This window comes from Rhinoraja longicauda, chromosome 26, assembly GCF_053455715.1.
Source record: "Rhinoraja longicauda isolate Sanriku21f chromosome 26, sRhiLon1.1, whole genome shotgun sequence".
NCBI lineage: Eukaryota > Metazoa > Chordata > Chondrichthyes > Rajiformes > Arhynchobatidae > Rhinoraja > Rhinoraja longicauda.
In genome coordinates this window covers 27,693,307-27,710,821 of record NC_135978.1, presented here as the reverse complement: position 1 = coordinate 27,710,821, position 17,515 = coordinate 27,693,307, and the positions used below count along the sequence as shown (strand labels likewise).

At 41.4% G+C, this 17,515-nt stretch overlaps 1 protein-coding gene across 8 annotated transcripts in view; it reads left to right on the top strand.

Moving 5' to 3' along the window:
* The window catches only part of nf1a (neurofibromin 1a), a 306,791-nt gene that overhangs the window by 143,047 nt on the left and 146,229 nt on the right, over nt 1-17,515 (top strand). For 5 of the 8 annotated variants that reach the window (XM_078422133.1, XM_078422134.1, XM_078422132.1 and 2 more), the window contains one exon: nt 9,378-9,443. The exons of the other annotated variants lie outside the window; for them this stretch is intronic. In XM_078422133.1, the coding sequence (XP_078278259.1) occupies nt 9,378-9,443 (66 nt within the window). The remainder of the gene's footprint in view (nt 1-9,377; nt 9,444-17,515) is intronic. 8 annotated transcript variants of the gene reach the window in all.

Genomic DNA, 17,515 nt, shown 5'->3' with positions numbered 1-17,515 from the left:
AATTTACAGAAGCCAATTAAACTACAAACCTGCAATTCTTTGGGATGGGGGAAGAAACCGGAGCACCCAGAGGAAACCCATGCAGTCCCATGCGCAAATTCCGCTCAGATGAAACCCGTAGTCAGGATCAATTATTTTCTTTTCTCTATATTTATTATAAAACAACGTAAATATGATTTGGAGTCAAATCATTGCATCTCTATTTAGGTTTTTCTTGTTATCTTGGGATAATGTTTTAATGAAGCGCACAGTGGAAATAACGTATTTTGGAACAATAATATGAATGATTTCATTACAATCCCATTTAATACTAAACTAAGTCACTTCCTATCTTATATCTAACAAATTCGAAATACTCGTGAGAGAATGTAAACGTTGAACTGACTCATGTCTTTTCCACTGACAAAGATGATACAAATGTTTTTATATGATTAATTATAATTATGTCAATTTGAGGGGAAAAAAGTATGATGGCTCCAAGGCTGACTGCCAATGTTACATTGGGTGACGTTTCTTCTATTGAATGTTATCTTTGTAATAATTTTTTTAATAATTTAATTTTAAACAGAATTACAGTTCCATTTTATTTAAATTCCTTGACCACTGAAACAGTTGAAAAGCAATTTTTTTTTTAATGGAGCCTACTTTCTTCCATATAAAGTTTGGAACAAAAGATCTTTGCATGTTGTCCAATCTACTTTAAACAGCCAGTTTCATGCCACAGTTATGGTCACACTTGTCACACTTTGCAGCAAGTAGCACTATGTGTTTTCTTGTGGCTGAGCTTATGAATCAGTGCACCCATGGACGATGAATACAGCTTCTTGTCTATGGGTGGCACGGTGGCGCAGCAGCCTTAGAGTTGCTGCCTTACAGAGCTTGCAGCACCGGAGACCCGGGTTTGATCCCGACTACGGGTGCTGTCTAGTGGGAAGTTTGTACGTTCTCCCCGTGATCTGCATGGGTTTTCACCGAGATCTTCGGTTTCCTCCCACACTCCAAAGACGTACAGGTTTGTAGGTTAATTGGCTTGGTAGAAGTCAATTGGTAGAAGTGTAAATTGTCGCAAGTGTGTGTAGGACAGTTTTAATGTGCGGGGATCGCTGATCGTGCGGACTCAGTGGGCCGAAGGGCCTGTTTCCGCACTGTATGTTTAGTTTAGAGATACAGTGCGGAAACAGGCCCTTTGGCCCACTGTGCCGACCAGCGATCCCCGCTCGTTAACACGACCCTACACATAGAAACATAGAAACATAGAAAATAGGTGCAGGAGTAGGCCATTCGGCCCTTCGAGCCTGCACTGCCATTCAATATGATCATGGCTGATCATTCAGCTCAGTAGCCTGTACCTGCCTTCTCTCCATACCCCCTGATCCCTTTAGCAAAAAGGGCCACATCTAACTCCCTCTTAAATATAGCCAATGAACTGGCCTCAACTACCTTCTGTGGCAGAGAATTCCACAGACTCACCACTCTCTGTGTGAAGAAATGTTTTCTCATCTCGGTCCTAAAAGACTTCCCCCTTATCCTTAAGCTGTGACCCCTGGTTCTGGACTCCCCCAACATCGGGAACAATCTTCCCGCATCTAGCCTCTCCAACCCCTTATGAATTTAATATGTTTCTATAAGATCCCCCCTCAGTCTTCTAAATTCCAGCGAGTACAAGCCCAGTCTATATAGTCTTTCCTCATATGTAAGTCCCGCCATCCCAGGGATCATACCTTACCGAGGCAATTAACCTGCAAACCTGTACGTCTTTGGAATGTGGGAGGAAACTGAAGATCTTGGAGAAAGCCCATTCGGTCACGGGGAGAACATACAAAGTCCGTACTGACAGCACCCGTAGTCAGGATTGAACCCGGGTCTCTGGCGCTGAAAGCGCTGTAAAGCAGCAACTCTACCGCATTGCCACCGTGCCACTCTAAAACAAACTAAAATGCTTTCTGATTGTCTCGGTCTCACCAATGTTCTCTTCCATGTTATTCTCACACATGCATTCCTTCTGGTTCGTGTATATTTTCCGTGGTGATCGGAGTTCATGATGTGTACATGTAATAAAATGGACTATTTCTTCAGTAATTCCCAAGCAGCGTATTGTTGTTTTGATGGTGTAAATTTCAAATTTATACTACTTATTGTTGTAGGTCAGCAAATCGCTGCCTTGTTGTGATCTTCATACTCATTTCTGTCCTTTAGCATTTTGGGGTCAGGTTGGCTTAGTAATGTGTTCTCAATGGCCATAGAAAACAAAAATAGCTGTTTGCCATGTTCAGTCTGATGTGTGTGGTGGCTTCCTCAACAAAATTTGACTTATTAACTCTGAACGAAGCAGAACAACTCATGGTGCTTCACAAGAGGGTTGGAAAACAAAACTCTTTGCCAAGCCACATTAAGAAAGGTGCTTAAAAGCTTTTTCAAGTAAAATCTTTTTCAACGTCTGCACGTTAAATTCTCCAATATTAAGTAACTACAAAACCCTTCCCCCTCTCTCCCCTCCTCCCTGTGACCCACCTGGACTCGCATCTATTTCTCCCTTCTACCTACTTTCCTTCCTCTAGCGTAATAATTTGCATCCCTTGAATCCTTTTGTCTCACACCTATCTTTTAATCTCTGGCTTTTGTCCAACCATTTGCTCATCAATAACCCTTCTTGCTTGTATCAACCTATTACCTGGCATGCTTTGTCCTGCCTCTGCTCTCCTCCACCTTTCCCACCGCCCCCACCCCATGTCACCTACATGTGTTCTACAGAGATGATGCCTGACCCACTGACAAAGTACTCCAGCATTTTGTGTCTTTTCTTTGTCAACCCAGCAACTGCAGTTCCTTGTTTCCACATTCGGTTGGAAGTATCTTTCTCATAGAACTAGAGAGATGGAAGGGTTTAGGAAAGGAATTACAGTGCTTAGGGCCTTGGTACCAAAGAGGTAGCCATCAGTATTCCAACTTTTGCATTTTTAGGTGATTAATAGGGTAAAATTGGAGATCAGGGACATTCAGGATATTGAGAGATATTAAAATTGATGTTTTGATTAACTGATACTTTAATCAGTGAGCATGGGTGATGTATCAAAACACGGTGAAACAATTGGAGCACAGTTTGGATGAATCAGGTTTATGGCAAGTTCAACAAGCACAGCCAGACAAGAAATTCCCCCTGCTGTTGGTTGCTGATTGGGGAATGAGGGGAGTGTTAATGGACACTTGGGTGAATAAGTTACAGGCAACTAAGTGGGTGTGTTGTATTGACGGAAGTGCTCTGAGAGCTGGCATAAACTCAATGACTGAATAGCTTTGAGTGACCTCAAGAAATATCAATCAAATTTGGCTGAACATTCATTACAATTTCAGGTGACTATCAGGTCCATGGGTGGAACTGGTGATTGGGGAAATGGAGTTTGTAAAAGGGAATGGTGGTTTGTAATATGGACTGGCACTGAAAATATTTAGTTGGAGGAGATTTTTTTTCCGTATCAATACCGAGTATTGGATAGGTCCTAGGGACTTACGCTTGGTAGTGATGAGATCAGGATGTCATTTTTGGCAGTTTCCCTGTTGCAACTATGTGGATTTGGACGAAAGCCAGCAGATGTGATCCGACGCAGTTGAATTATTGGGAAGATGGACACAAAAAGCTGGGAGTAGCTCAACAGGTCAGACAACATCTCTGGAGAAAAGGAATAGGTGACGTTTCGGGTTAAGTCCCTTCTTCAGACTTATTGGGAAGTAGTTTTGGGTGGTCAGCTGCATTAGGCTGGTTGAGAAGGATGCATAATGAAAAGATTTGTTTTGCCATGGATGCTAGCAGTAATTGTTGACTTCGACCTGGGATGTTTACCATAGAAGGGAGAGTAGCTGGATTGCTGAAATTCAGGCGTGAACTCTAAATGGGAGACAATATTACGTTCAAGAACTTAAGAGAGGAGAAGAGAATTCGTGAAAGGACATTAGTTTTCCGGGTTGAAATGGTCCAGGACTGTTTGTTTTCAAAGGTAGTGGAATTTTGGCTCAGTTAAAGAAATGGGGAACAGTGTCTGAGAATGAGAGCCATGTAGTATCAGTCAACATGGGGTGCAGGATCGTAGTTCAGTGGAAAAGGCTGAGCGGTCTAAAATTGGTGTTGACAAACATGAAGAGTTTGAGGAGGGAGATGAGAGAGAAACAAGAATGATACAAATTCAAAGCTAATGCACTGAACACTAACGCTGATGGCAAGGAACTTTAATGTCTCAAAGCATTTTTTTAAATGATGGGGTAATCTGATATAATAGACAATAGACAATAGACAATAGGTGCAGGAGTAGGCCATTCAGCCCTTCGAGCCAGCACCGCCATTCAATGCGATCATGGCTGATCACTCTCAATCAGTACCCCGTTCCTGCCTTCTCCCCATACCCCCTCACTCCGCTATCCTTAAGAGCTCTATCCAGCTCTCTCTTGAAAGCATCCAACGAACTGGCCTCCACTGCCTTCTGAGGCAGAGAATTCCACACCTTCACCACCCTCTGACTGAAAAAGTTCTTCCTCATCTCCGTTCTAAATGGCCTACCCCTTATTCTTAAACTGTGGCCCCTTGTTCTGGACTCCCCCAACATTGGGAACATGTTATCTGCCTCTAATGTGTCCAATCCCCTAATTATCTTATATGTTTCAATAAGATCCCCCCTCATCCTTCTAAATTCCAGTGTATACAAGCCCAATCGCTCCAGCCTTTCAACATACGACAGTCCCGCCATTCCGGGAATTAACCTAGTGAACCTACGCTGCACGCCCTCCATAGCAAGAATATCCTTCCTCAAATTTGGAGACCAAAACTGCACACAGTACTCCAGGTGCGGTCTCGCCAGGGCCCGGTACAACTGTAGAAGGACCTCTTTGCTCCTATACTCAACTCCTCTTGTTACGAAGGCCAACATTCCATTGGCTTTCTTCACTGCCTGCTGTACCTGCATGCTTCCTTTCATTGACTGATGCACTAGGACACCCAGATCTCGTTGAACTCCCCCTCCTCCTAACTTGACACCATTCAGATAATAATCTGCCTTTCTATTCTTACTTCCAAAGTGAATAACCTCACACTTATCTACATTAAACTGCATCTGCCATGTATCCGCCCACTCACACAACCTGTCCAAGTCACCCTGCAGCCTTATTGCATCTTCCTCACAATTCACACTACCCCCCAACTTAGTATCATCTGCAAATTTGCTAATGGTACTTTTAATCCCTTCGTCTAAGTCATTAATGTATATCGTAAATAGCTGGGGTCCCAGCACCGAACCTTGCGGTACCCCACTGGTCACTGCCTGCCATTCCGAAAGGGACCCATTTATCCCCACTCTTTGCTTTCTGTCTGTCAACCAATTTTCTATCCATGTCAGTACCCTACCCCCAATACCATGTGCCCTAATTTTGCCCACTAATCTCCTATGTGGGACCTTGTCGAAGGCTTTCTGAAAGTCGAGGTACACCACATCCACTGACTCTCCCTTGTCAATTTTCCTAGTTACATCCTCAAAAAATTCCAGTAGATTTGTCAAGCATGATTTCCCCTTCGTAAATCCATGCTGACTCGGAATGATCCCGTTACTGCTATCCAAATGCTCAGCAATTTCGTCTTTTATAATTGACTCCAGCATCTTCCCCACCACTGATGTCAGACTAACTGGTCTATAATTACCCGTTTTCTCTCTCCCTCCTTTCTTAAAAAGTGGGATAACATTTGCTATCCTCCAATCCACAGGAACTGATCCTGAATCTATAGAACATTGAAAAATGATCTCCAATGCTTCCACTATTTCTAGAGCCACCTCCTTAAGTACTCTGGGATGCAGACCATCAGGCCCTGGGAATCTGGTTCCTCATTCCACTTTCCTTCTGCCGTGTAACAAGACTCCGCCAAGTTCTGAAGAAGGTTCCTGACCCAAAACGCCGCCTATTGCCTGACCCGCTGAATTACTCCAGCACTTTGTGTCTTTTTCTGTCATGTTCTTGTCAAAGTTCCTGTTCAATAATGTTTGTGATTTTTCCATATTCCTGAGGAATTTGTGAAATAGTAACACTTTAAGTGATGTCAGAAGTGTCGAGGAGCACAACAGGGTTCCATCCCCAGTGACATTTCATCTTCCAAAGGAGACAGATACTGAGAAATGGGCAAAAATATCTGCAACATTTGTATTGAAAGGTTGTAAAAAATCCTGGTGAAAAAAATTTGAGAATAACCTGCCAAAATTTGAGAACAAAACACTTCCTAATTTTATAGGGATAAAGATACTGATTGGTGATATCTTGGGGAGTTTCAAATGATGAGCAAGGAATTGACCACAGAATAGTGGGATGGGTGGTGGGGTGCGTAGAGCAGCAGGTGAATGGCCCAACTGAATGTTAGTTGTATTCAGGGTAACAATGGATCGGGACTCAAAATGGTTCAACTTCCATTTTAGGTCGGTGCAAGAATTTTAAGAATTCGAGAGATACAGCTTCCTTAAAGACATGGTTTGGGCATATTTTGTTGACCTACAAGTACAGCCGATTACAAACATGAAACAAGAAAATATTTTGATCTTACAGGAGCAAGAGTATCATTTGTTACTCAAATACACCTTTCAGCTGGCTGATTGTGGATGATTGATTTTACAGTCAGTCTGCCTGTATATTAATCATGCTGCTTAAAGTTCAGTTCAATCATCCTACGTGCTGCTTATTAGAAAGTGGTTGAATTCTTGTCTACTGCCAAGGTGTGTATCAAGTTTGGGTGTTTGCCTGATAGTCTGTGAAATAGTTAATCTCAGCAGAGATAAAAATCTGCAGTTAGTGATATTCTGGGAGGGTGACATAAGAATGCAAGGTACAGGCCATTCAGCTCCAAATGTCTGATCTGTCCTTCAATAATATCACAGCTGTTTTTGTAGCGATATGCCACTTCACTATCCCATATCCTCTGATTCCCTTCATACCCAAAAAGTATATCACTGTCTTGAATACACCTGTGACTGCTGGATGGAAAATTCCAAGTATTCACACTCTCATGGTGAAGGCATTTCCTTTCATATCTGTCCTGAATATCTGAACCCTAACTATGAGACTGTCACCCAAGATTCTAGATGTCCCAGGCAGAGGAAACAACATTGTACAGATCTGGTAATAATTTTGTACACCTCATTCCTGTACACCCAAGAGTATACACCCAGACAGCTTCATCTCAAATATATTAGATAACAAGTCCAAAGAAGGGTCTCGACCCAAAACGTTACCTATTCCTCTTCTCCAGAGATGCTGTCTGACCCGCTGAGTTACTCCAGCTTTTTGCCTCTCCATCAGATAACAATCTCTTGAAGCTTCATGTGAACTCTGTATCGCAAGTATATTTCTTCTTGCGTATGGAGGCTTGATCTGTACACAATACCCAGATATAGCCTCATTTAGTTGCAGCAAGATGTCACTCAAATCTTAGAAAATGGCCAATATACCTTTTACCATCCTAATTCCTTGCTTAATATGTGCATTAACGTTAAACATATATGTATGTTGAGGCTCCCTGAAAACCCAACACCTTTCAATCTCTTGCTTTAAAAACAACCTTATTTTTGTCCCTCAAGTTAAATACCTCATATTTTTCATTATATTCCATTCACCTTATCATTGCCAAATCACTTAATTTTTCCTCCACAGCCCCTCTGCATTCTTCTCAGCTCGCACGACCATCCAGTTTGATATCCTGACTGGACTTGGAGATATTACCTTCAGTCTCTTCATGCTGACCATTGAGTTAAATTGTGAACAGCTGGGGACCCGACACTGATCCCTGTGGCATTCCACTGGTCATCGCCTTCCTACCCAAAAATGTTCCTTCCTCCTGTATGCTTTCTGTCCATGAACCGATCCTGAGATGATACTAATGCAATCCTCCAACGATGCAAACTCTAATTTTTGTTTCGCTTGATTGAAAGATGCAGCATGGAAGCAGGCCCTTTGCCCACTGAGTCTATGCCAACCATCGATCACCCTTTCACAGTACTTCTATGTCATTCCACTCCCTACACACCTGGGGCAATTTATAGAGGCCAATTAACCTACAAACACATGGGTTTCTGTAACATGGGAGGAAACTGGAGTGCCTGGAGGAAACCCACACAGTCACGGGGAGAACGCACAAACTACACAGACAGTACCCGAGTTAGGATTGAACCCGAGTCTCTGGTGCTGTGAGGCTGCAGCTCTACCAGCTGTGCTTCTGCACCGTTTAACGATTTGCTTTGGGGCCTCTTTTCCAAACACTTCTGAAAGTCCAAATCATCATGTCAACTAGTTTCTCCTTTTCTATTCTAACATCACAAGGAAAAAAACTCCATTAGATTTGTCATTAGTTTACCTTTCATAAATCCATGTTGACTCTGCCCTGTCCTGTTATTATTTTGTGCCCTTCTGGTTTATTAATAATGCCATCAAGCATTTATTTTCTACTTATGCCAGTCCAACAGGTCGACAGTTTTGTTTCCTCCTTCCTTTCTTAGATAATTAAATCACATTTGCTACCTTGCAGTCTGTGGGAAAAATACCTTGAATATTTGGACATTTTAGAATTTAACAATCAATATATCTCTTTGAAATTTTGGATTTCCAGGTTTCAATGGTTTATCACCTTTAATGTACACGAATAATTGAAATGTCATAATGAGTTTAAAATAAGTGGAGTGTGCCTGATGTTTAGTACAACTGCTTTTTAAGCAGATTATTCTCTGATTTGGGCCTTCAAGGAGGCAATATACGCTCCGCTTTTTAACAGTGTTGATAAAACCTTTTGCCAGATGGGATCTAGGAGGGAAGGGGGGTGGGGCTTTCGATTCATGATTTCAGAGGGAATGTAATCTATCTGTTATTATCAGAAATGTGTGGTCCATTTTTAGGATTATTAGACGTGGTCAAGACCTTGGCCTCTGTTATCCCATATTTAGTTTTACATCACTGTCTTAAAATTTGCTGTTGGTCGGATTGGTAAGATTACTATCTTCGCCACAAATGATGGAATTGTGAATTATTTTGGCTGAGGAACAAGGCACGAAAGCTTATCCAGCCAGAAATAGTAGTTTGATTGAAAGCAATTGTGTTTGTTAATCCCTGCTGCGAAAATAACTCTCTGGGGAGGGGGTGGTGGGGGGGGGGGGGGGGGTAAAAAAACTGCACAATTTTTTTCTAGTCAGAAAAGTTGAAGTTTAAAAATATTCAGCGTATAGGTTAAAAACAGTTGTGCCAACTTAGTTTTAATTTCATTTTAATATTCATTGTATATTTTTTGTGCAGTTTTTGTGTAGAAGCCAACAATATGCTTTTGTTGTGTGAAGTTGGTACTGTGACTTGTACTCATCTCTGTTCTGTAGGCTACTTGCCACTCTCTACTGACTAAATCTACAGTTAAAGACAAAAAGGAAACCATGAAAAGATCAGTAAGTTCAGTGAACTTTTTTTGCAATTTTTGTATCACCCTTTCTTTAAAAATTTCTTAAAACGTGCTTTCCTAATTAAAAAAAACCCACCTGACTTCAGCCTTTTTGATCTTCACTTTGGAATCATTCTACTAATTCAAGCGAAAATTAGCTTTCATTCCGATTAACACTGTTATCTTAATTTGGTTTTTAAATCTGTACATGGTGCAGTTTGGATTTCCAAAGTAGGTTGAAACGATTTAGTTTAACATATGCTTACTGAGACGTATGTAACAGTTTTTGAAACTCTGACTTAATAACATGAGAAATGAGCCATTTCATGGTCCATTACAGCTTTCTTGAACTGATTAAAACATTGGTTTTGTGTAAGGTTAATACTCGATTGCTGTCAGCAGGTTAGAAGCCAATCATTTAAGTAATAGGATTTTAAGTGTTCTCGGGTGCATTGGCAATTTAGACATCAAGCCGATCTGATTGAATTACAGCTTTGAACTCATTGAAAACCAGCTGACGTGAATGAACAAAATTATGTCTTGTATAAACTGGCAGCACCGCAAAAGGGTAATAAAGATCTAGTCCTGTCATCAGTAGGCATGATACATGGAAGCTGAAGGCATTTTCCATAGTTTGAGGCCCTGTATCAGGAAAGATACAGGAGTAAACTAGGCTTATTGTATTTGTATATCCACCCTTGATGAGATGGCACCTGGAATATTGTGTTCAGCTTTGGTCTCCTTCCCTTACAAAGAATATATTTCAAAGGAAGCTGACTGGACTGTTTATGGGCATGGCAGGTTTTTGAGTAAATTAGGCTAGTTTATCCAAAGTAGAGAAAAATGGGACCAGACCTGATTAAAGTTTTGAAAATTCCTAACAGGACATGCCAAGTATAGTCGCATATTACCCTGATGAGAAACCTGGATCTAGGGCACCAGCATCAGAATAATAGATCGATGAAAAGAGATGAGATGAGTTGAGATGAATAGAATGACTTAATGAAGAGGTTGTCCAATCTTCAGAATTCTATAACTCAGAGGGCCATGGAGGCTAACTCAGCAAGTGAATTCTAAACAGACTGATAAATTTCTACGGGACACAAGTTTACTAGTTAAAGGAGTAGGATTAGATCCTTCGGCCCATCGAGTCTACTCCGCCATTCAATCATGGCTGATCTCTGCCTCCTAATCCCATTTTCCTGCCTTCTCGCCAAAACCCTTGACATCCGTTCTAATCAGTAATTTGTCTATCTCTGCCGTAAAAAATAAACTTGGCCTCCACAGCCCTTTGTGGCAATGAGTTCCACAGATTTACTACCCTCTGACTAAAGAACCTCCTTTGTAAAAGAGCGCCCATTAATTCTGAGGCTACCTCTGCTCCTAGACTCTCCCACCAATGGAAACGTCCTTTCCACATCCACGCTATCTGTGCCTTTCATTATTCTGTAAGTTTCAATGAGATCCCCCTTCAACCTTCTAAACTCCAGTGAGTAGAGGCCCATTGCTATCAAACTCTCATCATATGCTAACCCACTCATTCCTGGAATCATTCTTGTAAACCTCCTCTGGACCCTCTCCAGAGCCAACACATCCTTCCTCAGATATGGGCCCAAATTTGCTCACAGATGGCGTGTTCTCCTGTTTCGTACATAATTGTGCAGTTGTCATGCCCATGTGTGATGCATAGGGTAATGAGGAAACTTAAGACATTTCTTCCCTCATGGATTCTTTACATTTGGCAAATTCCCATCCAGGTGATGTACTTTAAGGACCTAGCTGATGTTTTCACGTGATATATCAAGCAAAAACGTATTCTGTGCCCTTGCTATTTATTTCATGCGTTTACATTGGTGGAATGTTGAACTCTCCAATTGAGGGTGGCTGTGAAGTGATAGTTGGGCAGCGCAGCTGGAAGAGCCGCTGCCTCACACCACCAGAGACCCCAGTTCGATCCTGACCCCGGGTGCTGTCTGTGTGGAGTTTGCAAGTTCTTCCTGTGACCATTTCGGTTTCCTCCGTGTACTCTGGGTTCCTGTCATATCCGTGAGAATTTGGAGGTTAATTGGCCTCTGTAAAAAATTGCCCCGGGTGTGTGGGGAATAGATGCAAAAGACAGAACTATTGTGATTGGGTGACTGATGGTGAGCGTGGACTCAGTGGGCTTAAAGACCAGTTTCCATGCTGTATCTTTCAATCAATCAATTGGCAGAATATTTCCATGCTTTTTATCTCCTGAAATATGCAAGAAATATCAGGACTCCTTGAACACTGAAGTCATCAGTAGATGAGATCTCCCATTCATCCAAGGTATCTATCTGCTTCTCATGAGGGTTTTTACATGGTGAAATGGACTGGATGAAGTCTTCATTGTTCCCTGAACTGTGTGTGAGCTTTGTTTTTAACAGTAACAGAGTGCCAATTGTGACCATGCTCTAAAGTTAAGGGAGAATAACTTGGGTGAGAGTCTGCAATTATAAATGGGATAACCTGTGAAGGATGGCTCCTTTATTTCATCAAGAATTTCACTGACTTAGTTAGGCTTGAACCATTTTTGCCACCTCTTTGCTTTTGTAACAATCTTATTTCACTTTTAACTCCCTCTCCAAAAAATTTTAAAATTTTAAACTGCCTTGGTGGGATTTTAACTTGTAATGCTCGCATCATTGCTGCTGATGTGAGAATTATTATTGTCGTCTTTTAATTACTACCCGTTCATCTGTGATGTACATTGGCAGAATATGTGTATTTGTGGCATCTGTGTTTTTGTTACAAAGGGGAAATAAAGCTGTGTTAAGTGCCTAGGTTACACTATTTTATAAATTGAAGAGAAGCAAAGTCAAATACAGTGCCCTCCATAATGTATCAAGCAAAAACGTATTCTGTGCCCTTGCTATTTATTTCATGCGTTTACATTGGTGGAATGTTGAACTCTCCAATTCAGGGTGGCTGTGAGGTGATAGTTGGGCAGCGCAGCTGGAAGAGCCGCTGCCTCACACCACCAGAGACCCCGGTTCGATCCTGACCCCGGGTGCTGTCTGTGTGGAGTTTGCACGTTCTCAGGACATTTATTTATTTGCATCTGTACTCCATAATTTGAGATTTGTAATAGAAAAAATCCCAAGTGGTTAAAGTGCACATTGTCCGATTTTAATGAAGGCCATTTTTGTACATTTTGGTTTCACCATGTAGAAATCACCGCAGTGTTTATACATAGTCCCCCCATTTGAGGGCACCATAATGTTTGGGACACAGCAATGTCACATAAATGAAAGTAGTCAGGTTTAGTATTTTGTTGCATATCTGTTGCATGCAATGACTGCTTGAAGACTGCGATTCATGGACATCACCAGTTGCTGTGTGCCTTCTCCAGTGATGCTCTGCCAGGCCTGTATTGCAGCCATCGTTGGCTTATGCTTGTTTTGGGGGCTAGTCCCCTTCAGTTCTCTCTTCAGCATATAGAAGGCATGCTCAATTGGGTTCAGATCGGGTGATTGACTTGGCCACCCAAGAATTGACCATTTTTTAGCTTTGAAAAACTCCTTTGTTGCTTTAGCAGCATGTTTGATATCATTGTCTTACTGTAGAATGAACCACTGGCCAATGAATTTTGAGGCATTTGTTTGAACTTGAGCAGATAGAATGTGTCTCCAGTTCAGAATTCATTATGCTACTACCATCAGCAGTTGTATCATCAATGATGATAAGTGAGCCAGTACCTTCAGCAGTCATACATGCCCAGGCCATAACACCCCCACCATCATATTTCACAGATGAGGTGGTATGCTTTGGATCTTGGGCAGTTTTTTCTCTCCTCCATAATTTGCTCTTGCCATCACTCTGATATCTTAATCTTCGTCTCACCTGTCCACAAGACCTTTTTCCAGAACTGTGGTTGCTCTTTTAAATATTTCTTGGTTACAACCTGGCCATCTATTTTTGCGACTAACCAGTTGTTTGCATCTGTATTTCTGTTCATGAAGTCTTCTGCGGACAGTGGTTATTGACAAATCCACACCTGACTCCTGAAGAGTGTTTCTGATCTGTCGGACAGGTTTGGGGATTTTTCTTTATTCTAGAGAGAATTTTTCTGTCATTAGCTGTGGAGGTCTTCCTTGGCCTGCCAGTCCCTTTGCGATTTGTAAGTTCACCAGTGCTCTCTTTCTTATTAATGATGTCCAACAGGTGATTTTGGTAAGCCTAAGGTTTGGCTGATGTCTCTGACAGTTTTATTCTTGTTTCTCAGTCTCATAATGGCTTCTTTGACTTTCATTGGCACAACTTTGGTCCTCATGTTGATAAACAGCAATAAAAGTTTCCAAAGGTGCAGGAAAAACTAGGTGCTGAGAGCTCTCTTATACCTGCATGAAGGAGGCAATTAAAAATACCTGAGCAATTACAATCACCTGTGAAGCCATGTGTCCCAAACATTATGGTGGCCTGAAATGGGGGAACTATGTATAAACACAGCTGTAATTTCTACACGGTGAAACCAAAATGTATAAAAATACCCTTTAATAAAATCTGATAATGTGCACTTTAACCACATGTGATTTTTTTCTATTACAAATGTCAAATTGTGCAGTACAGAGGCAAATAAATAAATGATGGGTCTTTGTCCCAAATATAATGGAGGGCACTGTAAATTAATAAAAATAAAAGGGGACGTATTGCAATTTTTTCCTGAATGATAGCTGGTGTGTTGGTGCTTGATTGATCTCCCTTTTCCCTCATGTTCTATTCGTCTCGTTGAACTCTGTTTGATTCAATGTTTTACCCTTGACTCTGCTGAATAAGAATGTTAACCAGGAATCTTGCTCTTGGAATATTTTTATGGCAAAGATTGATGGATCCTTGATAAACAAGGGGGTGAAAGGTTCCTGTGTGTGAAAATAAATGTGTTGTGTTTATAATCGGATCAGTCATGGTCTTATTAAATGGCACAACGGGCTCAAGGAGCCTACTCCAGTCTCGTATTGTATATTTATTTGTACAATTAAAATAATGCATTAAAAGGGGCTTAGTGCTCGGATTGATCTTAAAATATTAGAATTCTTTTAAATAATGAAATCTCTTACATTCCAAATAAAAGACAAAGTGCTGGAGTAATTCAGCAGGTCAGGCAGCATCTCTGGAGAACGTGGATTGCCAAACAAACCTCCCTCACCTTTTTCAATCTATCACTTGCCAGGTGTTGTCCCGCCCCCACCTCTCTTCCAGCTTTCTCACCTCTACTACAGTCAGCCTGAAGACGCCCTGACCCGAAACGTCACCTCTCCACGTTCTCCAGAGATGCTATCTAACCCGCTGAGTTACTCCAGCACTCTGTCATTTTTTCAAAATGCATTTCCTCGTGACATTGGTAAAGTTTCAAATAATCAGTGCTTTCACCTCAAAGGTCCGAAGGGATATGATACTACAGCTGTTGTATTTGATTCGAGTGTCTATTTAAATAAGATCCAAGCATTATGTGCGTTGCTTAATAGCTGCAAATTATGTAGAACATATGGTGCCGTTACATTTCTGCAGCATTGAGCTGATATTCAAATGCTTCTGAATCATTTTGGAGCGTTGAAGCATTTTATCTGTACACTGAATATAATTAAGTGTTGTACAAAGAAGTAAACCCCTAAAAGACATTAGCTTTTTGGGTTATGCTTCAGAGACCTTTGCATCTGAAAGGAAAAGAGCCAACCCATTTGGTTTCTTTTCGCAAATTCATGTCAAATCGTTGTTGTGAAAGTTGAAGTCATGAGGTGTACAGAATATTGTGCTCATTCATGTTGATTGGAAAGAGTGATGCCAGATCAGGTCTCATGCCGTGGCGAAGCTTCAATGCCAGCAATCTTTAACAATGGGTCGGCTCTATTGTTGACTTCAAAAATATTGTATAACAATCATTTTGGGCACTTTTACTAAATCTAGCCTTTAGTCCTCAAGGATGTATGTGCTTTATCAAGTATTGTGCTCATGATTGTCTTTATATCCTGTCAGAACTTTGTACCACTGTAACCTAACTTCTATCCCTTAGTTTTCCAGTCCTCTGGATATGTCCTCACTAGTTGTCCTTTGATTTACTTTTTTTTTAAACTATTTATGATATTTCTTCGGCCATCCCCTTATTTTACCATTTGCTCTTTTAGAAGGTATCTTGTTACGTCTTTAATTTGGACAAGTTGGTGCCCTTCCATAACACGGGCATTGACTAATGTTGAAACCTCTAATGGTTTGGCCTATAACTGCTTTTTATACTACCAGTAGAGGAAGAGGATGTAGGAATTTAGTAACATAACCAAACTCTCCCTCAATGTAAGCAAAATGAAGGAGCTAGTTATCAACTTCAGGATGTCGGGTGGAGTACACGCACCACAGTCGGTATCAGCGGTGCTGAAGTGGAGAAGAAAGCTTCACATTTGGGTGGCGCAGCGGTAAAGTTGCTGCCTTACAGCGAATGCAGCGCCGGAGACCCGGGCTCGATCCTGACTACGGGTGCTCTCTGTACGGAGTTCGTTCGTTCTCCCCGTGACCTGCGTGGGTTTTCTCTGTGGTCTTCGGTTTCCTCCCATACTCCAAAGACGTGCAGGTTTGTAGGTAAATTGGCTTGATAAATGTAAATATTGTCCCTCGTGGGTATAGGATAGTGTTAATGTGCGGGGATCGCTGGTCGGCTCGGACCCGGTGGACCGAAAGGGCCTGTTTCTGCGCTGTATCTCTAAACTCAAATTTAAATATCTCAAACAATTTGTCTTGGTCCAACACAAATTCACAAAAAAAAATGCACTAACAGATGCTGAGGAAATATCTCTTTGCAATTTCTACAGATGCACCCTAGAAAGCATCCTATTCGGATGCATCACTAGTTGGTGTGGTAACCGCTCCGTCCAAGTCCGCAGAGAGTTGTGAATGCAGCCCAGTCCAGCACCAGCCTCCTCCATCTGCCCCGCCCCCAACTCCTCCACCTATACTTCACACTGCCTTGGGAGGGCAGCAAACCTCAAGGATCACTCTCACATCATTCATCCCCTTCTCCGCTGGTCCGAAGGTACAAAAACTTGACAGCACATGCCACCAGGTTCAGGATCTGCTCCCTCGCTGCTGTTATCGGACTCGTGTACAGGCCTCTTGGTCTCGATCATCCAATCTATCTCATTGCAGCCCTTGCACTATTTTTAATTTGCAGTTTCTCTGTAGCTATAACTATATTCTGCGCTGTTATTTTCTCTTTACCACTATCTGATGTATATAGTATGATTTTGCTGGATCACCCACAAAACAATGTTTTGCACTGTATCCAGAAGCACATGACAATAATAAACTTATACCAATATCTCTGTGTCAGAAGCAAACTTGGATCCCTGATTTCATATTGAAGTCCTTATAAATGTAAAATGTATTTGCTCGTCCAACACATTGAATATATTGCCAACTTGAGTACCTGCCCATTGCTTCAATTTCTATCTGTTTCTTGCTCAAGTCAATAATTTGCTTTCGTGAATGTTCTTTTATTGAACTGTCTCTTTGTAAAACTTGATTAAATGTCTTCTGAAAGTCACTGTGCAGAACATCCAGAGATTTCCACTGACCTAAACTTTAATCACTTCATAAATTCCAGGAGGAACTGTTAGGCATGTTGGGACACTCTGATCAACTGAAAACTCTGGTGTTCAGCTAATCTATCTTTGATTATGTTTTGGAGTCATGTTAGGTGGTGATCTTTATTTACTTTGTTTTCCCCTCTCATTTTCCTTTTACTAGTAATAATCTCTGAAATCAGGAGAACTCTGAAAGTTTGGACACATGCAAAGTTAAAAATACGTTAATTGTGTCGCTAAAAGAGAGACACAAAGTGCTGGAGTAACTGTGGGTCAGGCAGCCTCTCTGGAGAGCATGGATTTTGGGTTGGGATCCAAACTCTGAGCCTGAAGAGTTCCAAACTGAAATATCACCTATCCATGTTCTCCAGAAATACTTTGTGTACTATTTTTTTTAAAAAATCATCATATGCAGTTCTTTGTGTCCATAACGAATTGTGCTACCATTTCATCGCATTTTTAAGAGGAACATTCATGTACCCCATCA